This window comes from Pinus tabuliformis, chromosome 6, assembly GCF_031772625.1.
Source record: "Pinus tabuliformis cultivar Carrire ecotype Pingquan chromosome 6, CPIR1, whole genome shotgun sequence".
Classification (NCBI taxonomy): Eukaryota; Viridiplantae; Streptophyta; class Pinopsida; order Pinales; family Pinaceae; genus Pinus; species Pinus tabuliformis.
Window position 1 is genome coordinate 1,625,769,671 of NC_142292.1, and position 20,041 is coordinate 1,625,789,711.

Consider the following 20,041-nt stretch of genomic DNA (forward strand, 5'->3'; position numbering starts at 1 on the left):
TCGATTATAGCCCTTGTTGCCTCGCAAGGATGGAATCTATACCAGATGGATGTCAAGATTGCCTTCTTACATGGTTCAATTAAGGAGGAAGTCTATGTAGAACAAACCCGAGGGGTTCGAAGTTCAAGATCGTCAGACACATATATGCAGATTGAAGAAAGCCCTCTATAGAGCTTGGTATGAGAGGATCAACAGTTATCTGATGAGTTGGGATTTACAAGAAGTGAAGTTGTTCCGAACCTTTACTAAGTATTATTGTTCAAATATAGTTGTTTCTTCAAATTAAGGTCTCTACATTGCTCTCTATTTAAGCCTTTGCCATGGTCTGCCTCTTCATCTGGTCCTGACGATGAACGACACTTGTTGGTTAGAAACACATCAGCCAAAAATTTCTCTTATGTGATTTCTACCAAAAGACTTTTCTTAATGATAGGCCTCTCATCTTGGTGCTTTATGTGGACGATCTCTTTCTGACAGGTGCAAACCCTCTCATTCATCAATGCAAGAGGGAGTTGGGTTCTGAATTCGAGATGAAGGACCTAGGAGTGATGCATTATTTCCTAGGGTTGGAGGTCAGGCAAAATCTAGGCGAGGTTTTCCTTTCTCGAGGAAAATACATTGTGAAGCTACTTGAAAGATTTGGGATGGTGGACTGCAATTCCGTGACTACTCCGATGGAACTTAACTTCAAGAAATTATGCAGAAGTGTTACTGGGCCCGATTTGGGAAATATTTCTCAGTATCATCAACTCGTGGGGGCCCTGATGTTCTTGGTGAACTCATGTCCGGACATAAGTTTTGCAATGAATACATTGAGTCAGTTTATGGTCGAGCCTCATCACATACATTGGATTGCTTCCAAGAATCTCTTGAGATATCTCCAGGGCACAATCACCTATGGACTGAGATACATTGTCGGGAATGTGAGGCTCCATGGTTATTCTGATGCTAACTAAGCTGGCAGTGTGGTGGATCGTAAGAGCACATCTAGATGTTGCTTCTCTCTAGGTTCTGCTTCGATATCCTGGATTAGCAAGAAGCAGAAGTTGGTTGCTTTGAGCACCGTTGAGGCTGAATACATTGCTGCTAGTATGGCCTCCTGTGAAGTTGTTTGGTTGAGGAAGCTCTTTAGTGAGTTGTTTAGACGTGTTGGATACCACCGTTATCTATTGCGACAACCAAGGTGGGATTCATCTTTCTGAGAATCTCGTGTTTCATGACCGCTCCAAGCATATTGATATCAGGTACCACTTTATCTGGGATATGGTACAACAGGGAGCAATAAGGCTTCGTCTTATTGGAACTGATGATCAGGTTGCAGATATTCTTACGAAGCCCCTGGGGAAGGTCAAATTCTTAATCTTCCGTGAACGACTTGGAGTCATGGAGAAACCCTCTTATGAGGGTCTTGTTTGATTTGGATATTAAGCTCTAGGGGGCTTGGGGTACTTCTTGGAGCGATGAGTGACCATAAGGTGAGTGGTTCACCTTCCCCTGTGATAATCCATGTTGATATATGCATAGGATGATTGGTTCACCTTCTCCTATGGCATATGAGCAAGATCATTGGTTCACCTTCTCCTGCCGGCACATCCTACCCATGCAATCCGGGACTCATGGGAAGTACCTCTCATCTAGCCAATGAGTAGGAAAATGAGGATAGGAACCATAGTACTACCGATAGACGCATCGTTACTATCATACTCCCTATGCTAGGATGTTTGATATTGATCTGGGATGAATGGAGACTGATTTCGAGTCAATGGAGAGTAGTATGATACATTCGCGATTATTGGAGACTAACTTCGGGTCAATGGAGAATGGTATGATATATTCTCGATCATTTCTTCTTCATTATTTCTTCATGGTTCAGCAAAACAGAGCAGAGCAGATCAGGGATGAAAGGGATGGTACAGATTGTCAGATGGTTTGGCAGGTGGAGTTCTTCCTAGTTGAGAGGGAGTGTTAAATTTCGCAACTAGGGCCAAACTCCACCTTGGACAGCTCATATGATGCAGTTGATTCCTCTTTCCGAGAGGTGTAGGATTGATCTAAAGATCATCTCATTCTAACATGTACAAATGGAATTATGAACTTATTTTGTTTATGGACAAATTTTCAAGGATGGCCAGCGAACTATTGTAGGCTCAGAAGCCCAAAAGACACATCTATTCATCCTCAACATTGCATATAAATAGAAGGTGCATCTACCTCATTTGGACATCATTCATTCTCACACATATCTCTCTCTCCTCATCTAATTGGGTCGTACAACTTCAGGGAAGCCTTCTCTCTCTCCACACATGCGAAGGACAGAATGCGTTTTCTGTTTTGGGCATTGACCAAATTGCAGGAAGGGTTGACCAGCATTGACCGAGCTGCAGTTGACTGAGTTTGAATGCATTTTTCTAGGGGAATTTTCTATTGGGCAGGTCACATTTTTGGGCACATAAATCGAGGCAAACAGAGTTGTTTGACCAACGTTGACCACAGGTTTGACCTCTGTGTTGACCGAGTTTCACTGTCATTTTCGGGACTATTTTGGGCTGATTTGGATTGTTGTTGGAGGCCGAGTTGACTGGGTTTGACCGAGCTGACTTGGAGGAGAAATTCTACCTCATTGACCAACATTAACTTTCTAACTAGGCCTTCTTGTGGTTGTTGTTTGACTGGACAGATTTGACTTTGATTGGGCAAGTGAATTTTGTATATTGTACTCTCTCTCTGCTAAACTTTTGAAGAATAATAAGAAGACTTGATCAAAGGGTTTCCCCACATTGGGGTTTGTCCCTAGCATGTGCCACATCTTGTGTCCTCTTGTCTTGGCTTGTCTTCTACTATTTTTATTTATGTTCTATCTGCATTTACTGTCATGTTAATGTGATTGCTAATCTGGAAATTGATATTGGGCTAATAAGAAAATTGAAGTAAATTGCTCTTAAGCATAGAACATACCATTGTTATCTAAAATTAACAAAATTCCTCCCTAGCTGAGAGGGAGTGTTGAAATTTGGATAGCTTCGAGATGAATTTCCCAAAGGGAAACCCTCTTGCCCCAAAGGAAGCCCAGCTACCCCAAAGAAGGTTTATTCTATACAAAGGACAATTCTATTAAAAGAGATATTATTTTGATTAATTAGTAAATATATTAATTCAAATTTTGATGTTTCCCGCCAAAGATCTCATGTCGACCTCAAGACAACCTAACGATAAGTCGTGTCCAATCGTACAAGGAGACAACTATATATTAGTAATAATCCACCATTATTTGGTGTATTGATTTAGTGCTTTGAGGAAAATTACCCTGCATCCTTATGGTTCGCTTATCTCTGTGGTTTTTACTAATAAATAGTGGCTCATAGTGTATATAAGCTAGCTCAAACATCTTTCTTTGGTTCATATATATGATGGTTCGCATACTTGACTGAGGCTCGCCATATATCTATGGAATTATCCGAGGCTCAACCTTTTATTATAGCTCGCATCTAATATCTATGGCACATACTGTAACTTCTGTGGCCCACATCTCTGAGGCACGCTTTTGTTGATTGTTTGTACTATTAGAATATTCCTATTTAGTATTTAATACTCATTCTTTTAGCTACTCTGCTATTTTTATTCTTTTAAGCAGTTTCTTAGATGAAACTGATTGTTTCCATATTCTACATAGAAACTTGATGTTTCTATTATTGTAAATTCATTGTATTATTATTGAGCTTCTGCTTGCTCAAAATTAATTAATTCATTCGACATTCTTTTATGGTATCAGAGCCAGAAAAAGAGATTTCTTGAACAGTTATTCTCTCTGCATCCTAATCTCTTGAGTTCTTTCTTTCATTCCTTTCTAAGGTCGAGCCCTCTGTAAGCCAGGTAGCCTTCACTGAGTCTTAGCCTCGGCTTTGCTCACTGTGATAAAAGCTTACAGTCGTCTATCTCGATACAGAAATGGATTCTTCTCCTGCATTATCATTTTTCATGTCTAGAAGCCGATATGGTTCAAAGCATTTCTGAGGAATTAGAAATTGAAGAAACTCTTGGATCTGGTTTAGAACAAAATTTAGCCTTCCCTTGCTGGTGTACCGATTCTGTTTGGATAATCGCAGTCGGTTCTTCCTGCGTCTCTGTCGTGTTCTCATAGGGCAGCAAGATCTCCACGCCACCTCCCCTGTTCACAACATCAAGGTTGGACGACTGCTCTCAGATCAAATTCCAGGAAAGTCAAACTCTTCGTCCGTCCATTTGACGGGATCGGGACCAAAGCGGGATCGTGGTCAATCGTAGCAGAGACAGTGAAAATTTGAGGCAAATTGAAGCCGCGGCAGTATTCTCCGACACGCAATCTGTGTGCAGCGTGGGTTTATGTGTATACGTGCTGCCTAACCTCGCATTTTTGCTGTGTGAGAAATTTCAAAACGACGGCTCACGTGGTTTCATTTTTCAGTCCACGTATTGGTCATTATACTGTTTCTTAGTTGCATGAATTAAGTGAAAAATCAGACAATTGGAGTTTCGTCTTATCTAGAAAAAAAAAAAAAAAAATAGCCACCCAGGATTTTTTTTTGCTGGTTCAAAATATAGCGCTCATTTTTCTGTGGAGATTTATTTTTGCTGGGTAAATATATATATATATATATATATATATATATATATATATATATATATATATTTCTTAAACCTGTCTCGCAGAACAAATTCTGTTTTGATTTGCACCAGGATAAGCGGGCAGCTACATTAAAATTTGTGTCAGACTTCTGTATTGTCTTTGGGAAAATGGCCACGCTCACCAATCTGATGTTAGAAGGAAATCAACGCTTTAATGGCAGCAACTATAACATTTGGAAACAAAGAATGTTGACCATTTTTTAATACAGGCGTCTTGATCAGCTCATTTTGGGCAAAGAGCTTCGTCCCGGTACAGCTGGTACCGATCAAGATAAATTTGATGATCGAAATCGAGAGGCTGTTATGCTTCTCAAGCTCTCTGTCGCTGATGATCAGTTACCACAGATTCCTTCTGGCAAGACAGCTGCCGAGATCTGGCAACAGTTGAAAGAACTGCACGAGACATCTGACAAAAGCAGAGCTTTTTTTCTCAAAAATCAGTTGTTCTCCATCATGATGGACGAACATATGTCTTTACAGGAACATCTCAACAAAATTAAAGACATTTGAGATCAGCTCGAAGCCATTGGTCGGACCATGGAGGAAGAAGATATGGTAGTCATTACTTTGAAAAGTCTACCGAAATCTTATGAACACTTCATAGAAACACTCAACATTACCACCACAAATGTTGATCTGAAGTTTCCAGAGTTATGCACCAAACTTCTGCAGCAGGATCGGTGGAAACAACAGTTTGGTAGTGGTGCTTCATCAAAGTCCTCAGAAAATGCATTTGCAGCAAAATATCAGTCCTCTTCTCAGCCTTTTGATCCTGCTAGGAAGAAAAGTGTGCAGTGTAATTACTGTCACAGGTTCGGTCACATGAAGAAAGATTGCCGACAGAGGATTTCTTCTGAACAGAAGAAACAGGGAGGGCCCCATCAGACAGCAAATGTTGCAGAACATTCCGAGCAGACATATTCTGCCTTTTACGCCTTTATGGCTAAAATGTAGAGTAGGCTGACTGGTTTATTGACTTCTCACCTTTCAGTGATTCCGTGGTATTTGGCGGAGGTGAAAAGTACACAGTAGTTGGCAGAGGTACAGTTCAAATTCAGTCTGGTGGGCGCACACTCATATTTCTGAATGTACACTATGTTCCTGGTATGGAAATTAATCTGCTATCTGTCAGCCAGATTATGAGGAATTCTCCTCAGCTTGATGTAGTGTTCAGTGCACACAAGTGCTCCATTATTGACAGGGAGACTAGTCTAACAGTTGCTGTTGGCCTAGAGGACCATGGTCTATACAGGCTACTTGACACCGGTGACTCTCCAGAAGTGGCTCTAGCAGCACGTGTCTCTCCCATCAGCACTCTATGGCATCAGCGATATGGGCATCTAAATATGCAGTATCTCTCTCAGCTCTCTCGGGAGGGACTTGTGTCAGGATTACCTGATATTCAGACTCAGCAGTTGGGGGTATGCAGCGCCTGTCAAGCGGGAAAGCAACATCGGTCTTCATTCAAAGATGGAGAATCTTGGCGCGCATCTAAGGTACTTCAGTTACTTCATGCTGATATTTGTGGTCCTATGAATACAGCTTCTATCACTGCTTGCAAATATTTTTTACTTATTGTAGATGATTTCAGTAGAAAGATGTGGGTGTATTTTCTAAAAAATAAATCTGATGCTCTTAGTACCTTTCAGAAGTTTAAAACCTTAGTTGAAAAAGAATCTGGTTGTAACATCATGACCCTTAGGACCGACAATGGGGGGGAATTTTGTTCTTCAGCTTTTGCCAACTTCTGTGATATTCATGGCATCAAACGTCAATTAACCACACCTTACACTCCTCAGCAGAACAGTGTTGTCGAGCGTCGCAACCGCACGGTTGTTGAAATGGCTCGTTCCATGTTACAACACAGGAGTGTTCCAAACAAATTCTGGGCTGAAGCAGTATTTACTGCTGTTTATCTTCTTAACCGATCACCTACTCAGGCTGTTAAAGGGAAGACTCCTGAAGAGGTTTGGTCTGGCCGTAAGCCTAAGATCAGTCACCTCAAAGTATTTGGCTCAGTTGCATATGTTTGGATTCCACCTGCTAAGCGCTCTAAGTTGGATTCCAAAAGCCAGAAACTCATGATGACAGGTTACAGTGATCATCACAAGGCCTATAGGCTGATAGATATAGCCACCGGTCGTCTTAGCTTCAGTCGGGATTTAGTATTTGATGAAGACAGAGAATTTTTTCAGTCTTCTTCTTCTAAGCAGTGTTCTGAGGATCAGCCTCACAGTGTTCTTCTTCCGGTCGGTCCACCTGATGGGAGGGATGATGTAGCATCAGTATTTGATAATACTCTATCTGAGCTTCCTCCAGAAAATAACCCTCCTCTTGCTGCTCCTATTGATCTTGAGTCTTCTCCATCTCCTCCTGATATTGGTTCCTCTACTCTTCGGCCTAAATGGTGGGCTAAAACCATTGGTGATCTCCGGGATGATGAGCTTCTTGAAGGTAGAACTTCTAGACATAAGAACAAACAACAGTCTACAGTCAATTTTGCTCTTATGGCTAACCTTCACAGTATTTTTGAGCCTCAAACCTATTCAGAGGCTAAGGGTACATCTGAGTGGGAACAGGCTATGGAAGCCGAATTCCAGAGTCTTCAGAAGAATCACACATGGACACTTTCTGATCTTCCTGCAGAAAAAAAGCCCATAAGCTGCAAATGGGTGTATAAAGTGAAATACAAAGCTGATGGCACCCTAGACAAGTATAAAGCTCGTCTTGTGGCTCGAGGGTTCTCACAGAAGGAAGGCATCGACTATGAAGAGACTTTTGCTCCTACAGCCAAGATGAGTACCATAAGGCTTGTCCTTGCCCTAGCAGCGCAGTTCAATTGGAAAGTTCATCAGATGGATGTAAAGAGTGCTTTCCTAAATGGTGATCTCCAAGAAGAAGTCTACATGACGCAGCCTCCAGGATTCAAGGTTGCTGGTCAAGAACAGAAAGTGTGTCGATTAGCTAAAGCAATCTATGGATTGAAGCAAGCTCCTCGGGCTTGGTACATGAAAATTGATCAGTATCTGACAGATCAGGGTTTTCAGCGGAGCCCATCTGATGCAAACCTGTATATCAAGCATACTGGTGATGATATCTTGCTTGTGGTTGTATATGTGGATGATCTTATCATTACTGGCAGCTCTGCACATTTGATCCATGGGATCAAACAAGATTTATGCAGAACTTTTGAGATGACAGACTTGGGACTTCTTCATTACTGTCTGGGGGTTGAAGTTTGGCAGACTGAAAATCATATCTTTCTCTCTCAGTCCAAGTATGCCAAAAATCTTGTGGACAGGTTCAGAATGCAGGATTGCAAACTGGCCACGACTCCTATGGAACCAGGGCTCAAACTTTCATCACAGTCATCCTCTCCTCCTGTGGATGAAACTTTATTCAGGCAACTAGTGGGCAGTCTCATCTATCTTACTGCCACCAGACCTGACATCAGTTTTGCAGTAAGCTATATTTCCCGCTTTATGTCAGCACCTAAAGCTGATCATTGGATAGCAGCAAAGCGTGTGCTACGATATGTGCGTGGTACTTCTGATTATGGCCTCCTATATACTCGCAGTTCCAATCCTATACTCAGTGGTTACACTGATTCTGACTGGGCCGGTTCGGTTGATGACCGTAAATCTACAGCTGGGTATGTGTTTAGTCTAGGATCAGGTGTTGTTACTTGGACTAGTAAGAAGCAACAGGCAGTGGCTCTCTCCTCAACAGAAGCAGAGTATCGGGGAGCAGTTAAGGCATCCTGTGAGGCAGTTTGGCTTCGACGTATGCTTGCAGATATGCATGTTTCCCAGACAGGGCCTACGTCTTTGTTTTGTGATAATCAGGGAGTGCTCAAACTTGCCAAAAATCCAGTCTTTCATGAAAGAACAAAGCATGTGGAAACTCATTGCCACTACATTCGCCAGCTTGTTGAAGACGGCTCAGTTCAGTTGCAATATGTTCCCACAACAGAGCAGCCTGCCGACATCTTCACCAAGCCTCTTGGTCCTGATAAATTTGTAAAATTCAGAGGGTCTATTGGTGTTGTAAATAGATTGAGTATTAAGGGAGGGTATTAGAATATTCCTATTTAGTATTTAATACTCATTCTTTTAGCTACTCTGCTATTTTTATTCTTTTAAGCAGTTTCTTAGATGAAACTGATTGTTTCCATATTCTACATAGAAACTTGATGTTTCTATTATTGTAAATTCATTGTATTATTATTGAGCTTCTGCTTGCTCAAAATTAATTAATTCATTCGACATTCTTTTATGTACTTTGTTTCCGAGCATCATGGTCTGCATGCATATCACAATGACATTGCTTATACTCCAAGGCATCACATCTACTATGTGAGGCATCGCATCAGTCATCTGAGGCATCGCTTCCATCATATAAGGCATCACATCTATTCTCTTAAGTGTCATGTTTGTTCCTGAGACCCGCATCTATATCTTCCATTGGATTGCATTTGATTTATCTATGGTTTGCTTTTTAATTATGGTTTGTATTGTTATCATAGTAGCTCGCTTTTGATTTCGCTAAGGTTCGCTCTCTATTACACAGTGATTTGCTTTTTATACAGTGGCATTGTTACATTCAGTGGGGTCGTTACCTAGCAGTGAACTCTCTACAGTGGCATTGTTACATGGCATCGTATCTTATTCAGAGGCATCGTTATTCTATGGCATCAAATTTATACAGAGGTGGTGCATATTATTTCACGGCGGCTTGCTCTTAGTATTCCTGTGGCTCGGACTGTCTCAATGTCATCACTCTGTGGTGCGTGGCATATCGTTCTATACTCTTAAGATGGAGATTGTCCTATGCTCTATACTCTACGAGGTTGAATTTACTTGTTGTAGGAAGCATTGTATATGGCTCTCATTATTTGCCTCACTGTGATTCAAATTCTCTCTTAGAGTTTTTAATGAATGTAGGGTTGAGATTTCATCATGTGGTAGAGTACCACTTAAATGTCTTGGTTTGACAGTATTTATATGACAATGAGCTCAATAAATATACATAGTGACAAGTGACCTTGCATTTAATACATAATGACAGTGGCATGGTCACGGTGTTCATGACATGATGACATGATTGTGACTTTGAATATATCATTTCCTTGATGACAATGATTTTAATGAGCAGCGTTGATGACAATGATACTTTTGATAACAGTACCCTTTGATATGGCTGTAACTTGGATTGGCAATGACCGTGTTGGATTGGCAGTGACCTGATAACCTTGTTGGACTCAAAGTAGTGATATAGATATGTCGATTCCTTTGATGACAGTGATAACATGATGGATGATAGATGTGATATTGTATAGCAGCTATCTTGGACTTGTCTCGTTCAATTCACAAACAAAGTAGTAAACTTACTTGTGATCCGAATTGGATCAATATATTGTTTGTCATCCATCTCGATGCATTTGGAGTAGAAAGAAGTGGAGGAATCAGCTCATGGGACTGTTTTTACCCGCGGGACCCAGTTTGGCGAAACGGGGTCCGAAACCTTTAGGGAGCATTTTGAGGCATCAAACGACGTCTTTTGGTAGTAAAACTTTGTCGCTTAAGCGTTACACATTTCATGCTATTCTACACACAGAGAGCTTTCCAACGGCGCAAGAATCGAGTCAATCAGAGTCCATATGCAAAACTTATGCCACTCAGAAGTTGGCCTTCCTGTTTTCACACCTATAGTTCTGGACGATGTTGCGTCAGCCCCCATTATTCATGGAAAAGGGGCTAGCCACATGTTTATGATATAAAAAACTCCAAAAGAGTTCATTTTGTAACTCTAGTTAAGAGTTGATGTAGTCAAACTTAACCACTAGTAGGCTATCGAGCTGTTTTATAACTGGACCACTAGGAGGAAGAGGCATTCCATTCTTTCGAGAGCATTTTGTTCCATAGTTGAGCAAAGATAGCCAGGAGAGATAGGAGGTAGAGCACACACAGAGAATTTGTGCATTGTAACAGCCCACGGGCCACAGACATTACTTCTTTGTATCTGCAGCCATATTTCCAAACAGAGAAAGAGAGCAAAGCAACCTCACCTTCCAGCTGTGTTTTCTCCCGAAAGGGTTTCCCAAAGAGCATATCTTGTGTATTATGTGTGTGTGAGTTTATTTTGTCGTTCTCTACTTTTCTGCTTGATATACTTTTACATGCATGCACAAATTACGGTTAATTTTACACATCTAGAAATTAAATGAAACTGTAATAGTGTAGAATCTTAGATTTTTAATATAATATTATCAGATCTGTTGTAACGAACTATCCAGTGGAATATCCACGGCAATTTACAAATCAACTTGGGTTGGCCCTAGGAGGCTTGATGTATCTCCTTCTTATTGTACTTAGTATCTCATATAAAATATTCATGCATACCTAATAGAAGAAAAATTTGGTTGAGTTTTCCCCTTGTGGGATTTTGCCTTGGTCTCTGGCCTAAATCCTGGTGTCTCTATTGCGTATATTTTTCTTCTGTTGTTCTTTATCATTCCACTGCATCGTTGATGTTAATGTTCTCTCTACATAATTGCTAAAGATGGTATGATGTTGTAGGGTGAATCGGATATGAAAATGGTGAATAAGTTTATAAATGAAAGTATCTACAGCAGAGAACTATCTAGCCCTAAAAATTAACAATGCCCAACCCACATGTTTGATGTTGCTATCATAAACATGAATATTTTTCAACTTAGAAACAAATGAGCCTACTCTACTTTTTCACTTTTGCTTTTGCTAAGAAAAATACAACCAACCCACAAATTTAACAGAGGAGATTTTCAGTCTAATGAACTTGGAAAAACTCTTAAGGGAAATCCAATGAGAGAGATATTTTTATTTCTTATCAAAGAACTTATTACAGCAATAAATGACAACAAACAAGTCAACTTATCTCCCTAAATTCATGCCCAAAATTCCTTGGAAATTGTGTTGTAGTTGCTCCTTCAAGTTTCTGCCTAACAACTCCTAGTCCTAGAATTTTGTGTCGAGCTCAAAAAATCATGCCTTTGTTGTATTGTCTAGTAGTAATTAATTCACTATTTGTTCCCCTCAAAATTCGTGCCACTACCTTGAACATTTTGTACAAACAATCCTACAATCTGCACTCTGACAACCTCGATTTAAGTGCCCTAGCATCCTCAATTTTTGTGCCCCTGATAGTGCAATAAATGTGTCGTACCAACCTCAAAATCCATGGTTAGACTGTCTCAATTTTAGTGCCCTGACAGCCGTCGATTTCAGTGTTATTGTCCCTCGAAAATCATGCCACTCTAACAACAATTAATGCAACCCTTCTAACAGCAATTAATGCAACCCAACTACCTCGAAAAACATGCCCAGGCCCTCTTAAATTTCACTGCCCTCTTCCTTGAGCTCCATGCCCATTCTCAACCTTGGAATTTGTGCCTCTTGTTGCAATCCTTTACTGGCCTGCTTTTGTACTTTTCCCTTCTCTTGTTGCACTTTTTGCCCTCTCGACCTCTTTTTATCCTCTTCTCTAAATCTCATGAAGAAAATGTGCAAATGGTGTATTTTCCCCTTTGCTTTTTCCTTATAATGAGAAGAGACCTAACCCTAAGACCCAATTGCTGAGATTAGATCTTAGCCATTGAGATCAAGTGTGAGGATTTAATTCTTCATTGACCCATAAGTCACTTTATCCCCTAAGTCCCCTTTTCATTAATTAACTCAAAAAGGGACTATATGACTGTCTCCTAAATTCACTTTAACTTTATTTCTCATAAAGTTAAGTCAAGAGGGTCATGTTAAGACACTTTTTCCTAGGCTAGACACCAAGCCTTAGGAACACTTGTGCTTGTTACTCTTTTACTAATAGTTTAGAATAAATTCTTCTCACCACATTTATGTCCCTTACTATACTTGTTGTCACAATTGAAACATAGTCCCTTCGCTCTTCTTTCATCCATTTGTTGAGGTGTCAACCTTGTCAATTTTGGAGAGGGGGGCATGATGCTCTCTATAGTTACTAGTGTCGAATTTTATAGCAACCATATTTTTATTTTCAACTTTCTTTGCTAGTGTGAAAGCATGCTCTACGGATTTAGGTTCAAACGAACATACCTCATGTTGGATGCTTTCCTTTAAAGTTCCCATAAAGAAGTCTAACAAATTATCCTCTAAATGTTCTTTAACCTGAGACTCAACTTTTGGAATTGTTGAATGTGTTATGTAATTGGACCATTTTTACCGAAGATTTGACAATTGACTAAAGAATGAATTGCTCTTAATATCCCCATAATGAGCTATCATTCTCCTTAAAAACAAACCGAGATACAATAGAATCTTTTTTCTTTCACAAAGCCATTGGTACCATAAAAATTGATCTTATTCTAAATACATGGCTGCCATATTTACCTTTTGTAAGGATGTCACTTGGTGTAGATCAAAGTCTTGCTCCATTTGGAATATCCATGTTATAAAATCATTACCATCAAACATCCTCATATTGATCTTCGGAATGTAGCAGTTCCTTGGTAATACTTGAAGCCTTAATTATGTAAATCCTCAATTTAAAAGTCACGATTATGTTTCTGTGATTGAATATTTGTGCTCTCCAATTGTGATAAAATATTCTCATACATGATTGAGTCTCAACACCATGCTTCTCCTTATTTTCATGATTTCCTTAGATCTCCATATCCTTTTAGTAATCACATAGTTTATATTTTCTTTATTTATTCCTTATTTCCAATTATGATTTTTTGTATTTCTTTCTTGAAATTTTGCATTTCTTCCTTGTTTTCAGTCATGGACTTTCGTATTTCTTCCTTGAAATTTTGCATTTCTTCCTTCTTTTCTTTATCCTTTGTTCCATACGTGACGATTGATCTTTCAACTCGAATACCTAGTACTACACATCTTCTATTTCTTCATGAGTCATGGATGAGATTTTTGGAAGTGGTCAAATAGCTTTTGAAGCTCCCTTAGGAACCATGTGAATAAATAATAATGGTCATCTTTTTTCTCTTTATCACAAATTTTGAGTTACCAAAAACAAATCTTCTAATCAAAAGTTATGCTAATTATAAGGTATGCACCTTTCAAAACCCTAATTTGTAGACTATATCTCTGAAATTAGAGCCCTTCTAAATATAAAATTTCAACCTACAATACTCTGACTGACATTGAGTCCTTGTTTTCAATCATGGACTTTCTTATTTCTTAGTTGACATTTTGCATTCCTTCTTTCTTTCCTTCACCCTTTGTTCCATATGTGACAAATGATCTTTCAACTCAAATACCTAGTACTATACATCTTCTATTTCTTCACGAGTCATGGATGACCTTTCCAGAAGTGGTCAAATAAATTTTGAAGCTCCATTAAGAGCCAGGCAAGTAAATAATAATGGCCCTCTTTTTTCTCTTTTACACAAATTTCGAGTTACCAAAAACAGATCTTCTAATCAAAAGTTATGCCAATTATAAGGTATGCACCTTTCAAAACCCTAATTTGTTGACTATTTGGATGGCTAACCTTTCTCCTAATATATCTCTGAAATTTGAGCCCTTCTAAATATAAATTTCAGCCTACAATCCTTTGACATGTCTTCTTTGCAATTCCACAAGTTTGACCAAACTTTGATGTGCCAAGTGAAAGTTACGGTAACTTTCCCAAAACTCGTTGATTTTGTACCTTTTTGCAAGAGCAAAATGGTTAAGCATTCCACATGTCCAATTTTTGAAATCTGATTTTAAAATTTTTACCTGAGATACTTCGGTATGTCTCCTCGGATCTCTAAAAATTTCACAATCTGAGGTATCCCAGAAAAAAAATTATAGCAAAAAATGTCAAGATCATTCATTTGAACTTATTTTTAAGATCTTGAGATCTATACTTCTCGTCTTTTAAGCTTTTGCTCTATTCAAGCAACCTCTGATTTGGTTCCTTAAGCAAGAATTTCCTTCATCTCTTTGTAACAAGTTCTTGTTGGATTTCATTTCAAGATCTTGATTCCAATGTTTTAATTTAAGATTACACTAGTTTCATCTATTGACTTCTTGATTTGAGAAATAGTTGTTGACTATCATTCATTAGGCAAAAGAATTCATCTTTTTCTAGTAAGTTCTTATCGAATTTGTTTTTGAGATCTTCAATTTGTGATACCTAATGATTTTGTTGATATTCTGCTACCTCGTTTTTAAACAATCAACTTCATTATTAAGTTGCATGTCTTTATATTTGCATTCTTATAACTTAGTTGATAGATCTATCCATTACATTTTAAAGTAATGTATATTGGAAACTTTAACTCCTTGAATTTTTTCATCATTAATTCCATGCTTACTATATGTATTTTCTTCGCTAACAAGTAGGCATACAAAATGTGAGGCACCCACGTCTACGATGTGAAATGGGATAGAAAACCCATTTCTTATTTTTCTCATTTTCACATATATTTCCAAGCAATTATTGTTTCTTTCATATGGAAAATTAATTCCTTACTCAACTCCCTATCTCAAAAAGGGTACTTTAATATCCTCTTCATCCAAACAAATGATAAAACCATAAACTAACATAGCAAATTCGTTTTGATTGTATTTATATAGATATAACTTACCATTGTCTTTTAATTACCTTTCTAAAATGAAATTGATACCTTGGAAGCTGGAACGATACACCTCTTAACTAGCTATGTTATGAGTTACAACCAGATTTTAGGTTCTCCGTATTCATGTTATGCTTCCTTAATGCAGTAGTCTAGTGAGGCAACATTTTTGCCCTTTTTCAGTAGATTTTCTGGTCAATTTTTCCCAAAATCCAGCCAGAACTTTGGAAAATTGTAGCCTTCAGCAACTATTGCGTTGAGATTGAACAGTGATGAGCTGAATATCTTGGTTTGTGGCATGTTTGTATTAACTTGTCTAACCTATGAGCAATTGAAATCATGTTCTCTTCACATAAAATGTATTTAAGGATAATTAATTATAGCCACCTGATCAATAAGAATGGTTTTTGACAGACCATTGCATTTCTTCACTAGGTAAGTTGCATCATATTCCTGCACAAGGAAAGCAATCAAAGTATAACTTTTCTATGCAAAACTTCTGTTCAGCACTTACTAAAAATGCATATTTGAGATTAAAAGAATTGACCAGATTTGAAACACCTAAATAAATAAGGTACCTCCCAACTAGATTTGTCATCACCCAAGTAATTCAAGAATGCCTTCTGACCCCATGGGCAATCAATGGGATTCGCAATGGGTGCAAATGCTGACACAGACTGTAATAATCCAGCAATAGCAGTAAGGTTCGACAACCATTTACATTATAAAGATGTTCCGTGTCTTCATTGAGTTAGAAGTTCAGTCTAGAAAGACACACCTTATATTTATTTTGATTTTTAAAGAAAACTGTCAAAGCTCCGTGTCCCCCCATTGAATGACCAAAAATAGATGCATTTGCAGGATCTAGCTGATGAAAGTGGGAACTTAATAGTTTAGGCAGTTCATCCACAACATAATCATACATTCGCCAATTTGCCCACTTCTTTTGAGTAGCATTCAAATAAAATCCAGCACCTGTATAAATCAAACTGCCCATTGTGTCTTACACCTTTTCTAGATATCAGTTTTTTCATGTCATATATCTCCATATAGTTCTTAAAAATAAAGAACAAAAGAATTAGCAACATAGCATACATGAAAGAATTATACAAGCACATTGTGTAAGATTTGCCACAGTTGAATTTAAAGAAAGAAATTAAAGCAGGCTGATGGTCCCATACCTACACCAAAATCCCAGCTGTCAGACTCCCCTTCAACATTTAGACCTCCTGTTTCAAATTATCAACAACACAAAACAACCTATAATGTCAAAATTTGACAAAATTGTTTGCTTACTAAAAGGGAAAGTTTACAGGTGACAAGCATGAGAGCTGCAAAAGTAATTCATAGATTACACAAAGACCAAAATAAATCACAGGCACATAAACCATGACTATAGTCTATAACTGAATTTCCTACAATAACACCATGCTTAATTTTGATAAAGATTAATCAAGCGTACAAACAAGCAAGAAAAATATGAAGAAGTACAGATAAATACTTCTGCCCACATAAATATAATAGATCAAGGAGGATTGATTGCTGTGAAAGCCCAATAGTCACATGACATGAGGACACAGGTCACAGAGGACACAAAAATATGTGTATGACATGGGACACGTCAACCTCGGAAATAGGGCAGAGAGGACATGTTTTATATATAAACAAACAAACACTTACAAATTACAAAACAAAATTCAAAAATAGACAAAGATCCAAACGTTTTTAGAAACTAAAACAAATACAAAATATCGATACATTACAACCAATGTTTTAAAACTTCGACTCAGGTTCGGAACCAGCCGAGAGTCTGCTCCGACTCCGACTACGTATCGACTTGGCCAGTTTGATTTCAATGACCCGGTCGTTGTAAAAAATACATTAAATATTTATTTTTTATCAAAAAACATAATTTTAAATATTTTCATTTATGTTTCCAAACACAAAGCATTAGAATATAGAGACAATACAACATATGATCAAAGTAGGCTCATGAATATATCCATTATATCAAAATGGCACCCAGTGCATTGTCCAATACATACATGATATAGAGATGGCACCCAGTGCATTGTCCAATACATACATGATATAGAGATCAAAACAAAAACACAACCAAGGAGGCTCTAAATGGCCTCTACAACAAAAGTATATTATAAAACATCACTAGTCACCAGTACTACTGGCTACTACTATAGAATCCAACATCATCTGGCTCAAACTTTGAATCATAGTCAGAACCCATGGCTCTTCCTCCTCCCCATCACCATCTACAACTACAACTGTAGAAGTAGTAGCACTAGCAAGCGCAGCAACTGCACGCTGAGATAGACGAGATATGCGCTTTCGTCGTGGTTGAGTAGAGGAAGTGCCTACAACTGGAGGACTTGGGGCTAGGCCTGGTACAAGTGGATTTGCATTCAACTGAACATTATGTTCAACTAATGCCTCCATATGTAAATCCAAATCAAGGCCAATATCCTCATCAGAATCAAACTCTGTTGGATGACTCTCCACTACCTAATCTGATGTTGGATCTATATCCTCCAACACAATGGGATTTGTATCAGGTCTTTTGTTCAGCAATTGGTTATGTCTTAGTCGGAGGTTGTACTGGACATACACTAGATCATTTAACAGTTTTTGTTTCAAACAGTTTCTCTTCTTCATGTGAATCCTCTCAAAGACAGACCAATTGCGCTCACACCCAGTAGCACTGCAAGTTTGACTCAAAATACAGATTGCAAACTTTTGCAATTGAGGACAATGGCTACCAAAAGCCTCCCACCATTATGCTGCAAAAAACATAGTAGTGTAATGAGTTAGCTCAACAAATTATATCCAACTTTCAAATTATAAACAATTTAACAAAATAAGAATTCGAAAATTGAAATTTTTGTTAGTCTGGCTCATCTGCTTCCCTTGAAATCCTTGCTAGGTTCTTGCCAAAGGTACCTGTGGCTCTACTAAAACAAGTGATCTATCAGTGTATCTCCAGCTGATCACTCTCCTTAGGGACCATGCGGTCAATGCAGTCAATCAATCCATCTCTAACCTCCCCAGTCAAAGCTTCTGCCTCCAGAGCTTTATAATGATACCTTGGGTTCATAACAGTGTTACTTGGGAGCGGGAGCGAAAGCGGGGAGCAGGAGCGAAAACGGGAGTGGGAGCGACATTTTCAGAAGCTCCCGGTTTGGGAGCGAATCCCGAAGCGATTTTTTAAAAATATATATATATATTTTATATTTTTTAATTTTTGATACATATATGTCAACAAAAACATGTAGAATGATGAATTAGATATAAAAAACATAGATTGATCATTGAAGTTTTGAACCATATCACATCAATCATCTAGAAGTTATAATCTTCATCAACCATGTCCACAAGTTAGTAACATACATATTACAACTGCAACATATTGAGTATCGTGAATCATGATTCATCAAATTCAATCTTAAAGTTTCAACTTCAAGCTTTCAAAATTGAAAATTCGATATATAACATTTATCATCATTGATCACCAAAGTGGTACTTGTAAGCTAAGTTTAACCATTACAAAAAATAATATCTTAGATATTTCTAAGTTCTAACTGTTAACATGAAATGAAATGTTATAAAATGAATTATCAATAATGAAATGAAATGAAACAACTTTAGTCTTTCACGAAGCATCATATTCATAATTCACAATCATTACCAATGAGTTATAATTGCCAACTTCAAACTTCAAACTTTCATTGCCACAGTCATATATTGTTTACAAAAATATCATTATGATATGAAAGAGTCAAGAGTCAAGGACTCAAGACTCAACAGTTATGAAAACTAATAGAAACTAAAAAAGACAAGTAAACTGTAAATCTACATGTGGCCCTTGCCACGAGAGTCTCTTGTATGAGTAGGTCGTGGTGGTCTTCTAGGCGTCTCCCGCACAGACCGACGACCAGAACTAGAAGCCACATGCCCTCCACATGAGGGTATAGATGGAGGTGGCGACAGCAAAGAAACAAGACTCAGAAACTGTTACTGGATGGTGGAGGTGGCATGGCTGCTGCAGCTGCTTCATCTTCATCCCTTATAAGTTCCTCTTCCAGTTCTTCAAGATGTATAGTGTCATCCTCCAAATTGTCATCCTCTGGGTAGTTGTCCCAAATTTTATATGTGGGATCCTCATAAGCCCGATCACAGTAATGACTCAACAACCTCAAGTTGTAGTGCACATAAACCAAGCTTTCTGCCCGGTTTTCATTGAGTCTGTTTCTTTTCACATTATGTATGAAGTTGTAGGTGCTCCAACACCTCTCTGCAGAAGAAGTATTTACAACCTGTGATAGAACCTTTTTTGTCAATTTTGGCAAAAGTCCATGGCTGCCATATGTTTCCCACCATGTGAGAGATCAAATCTGTCTCTGTCTTCCATTGCATGGAAGGTACCAAACAAACCAGTGCCACTAAAGTATCTGCCTATTTCAAGGCGCACAGCTGCACATTCCTCCCTGTCAGGTATCAACTTTTCTAATGCATCCAAATATCCTCTAGTTACCTCTGCATCTAAATGGGGTTTGGTCCTAATCCCACCCCCTAGTGCAGGTTGGCCCAACCAAGATGTAGAGTAGTATTTTGGCGTAAGGATATACGCCAAGCAATGTAGTGGAATATTAAGTTTATTCCACCGTACACACACACAATCGTGAATCAGTTTGTACAAGTCGGGATCTTTGTTATGAACAATATCTTTTATTTGCCCCAACATGGTATCCATCTGCTCATACACCTCGCCAATCA

General features: G+C 38.5%; 1 protein-coding gene across 1 annotated transcript in view; it reads right to left on the reverse strand.

Annotated features, from left to right (window-relative positions):
- Positions 1–20,041, reverse strand: part of LOC149265133 (S-formylglutathione hydrolase-like) — a 223,698-nt gene that overhangs the window by 58,057 nt on the left and 145,600 nt on the right. The window contains exons 3-6 of the mRNA XM_089429144.1: positions 16,435–16,482; positions 16,032–16,228; positions 15,832–15,930; positions 15,641–15,706 (exon numbers count right to left, since the gene is read on the reverse strand). Coding sequence (XP_089285270.1) covers positions 15,641–15,706; positions 15,832–15,930; positions 16,032–16,228; positions 16,435–16,482 — 410 coding nt within the window. The remainder of the gene's footprint in view (positions 1–15,640; positions 15,707–15,831; positions 15,931–16,031; positions 16,229–16,434; positions 16,483–20,041) is intronic.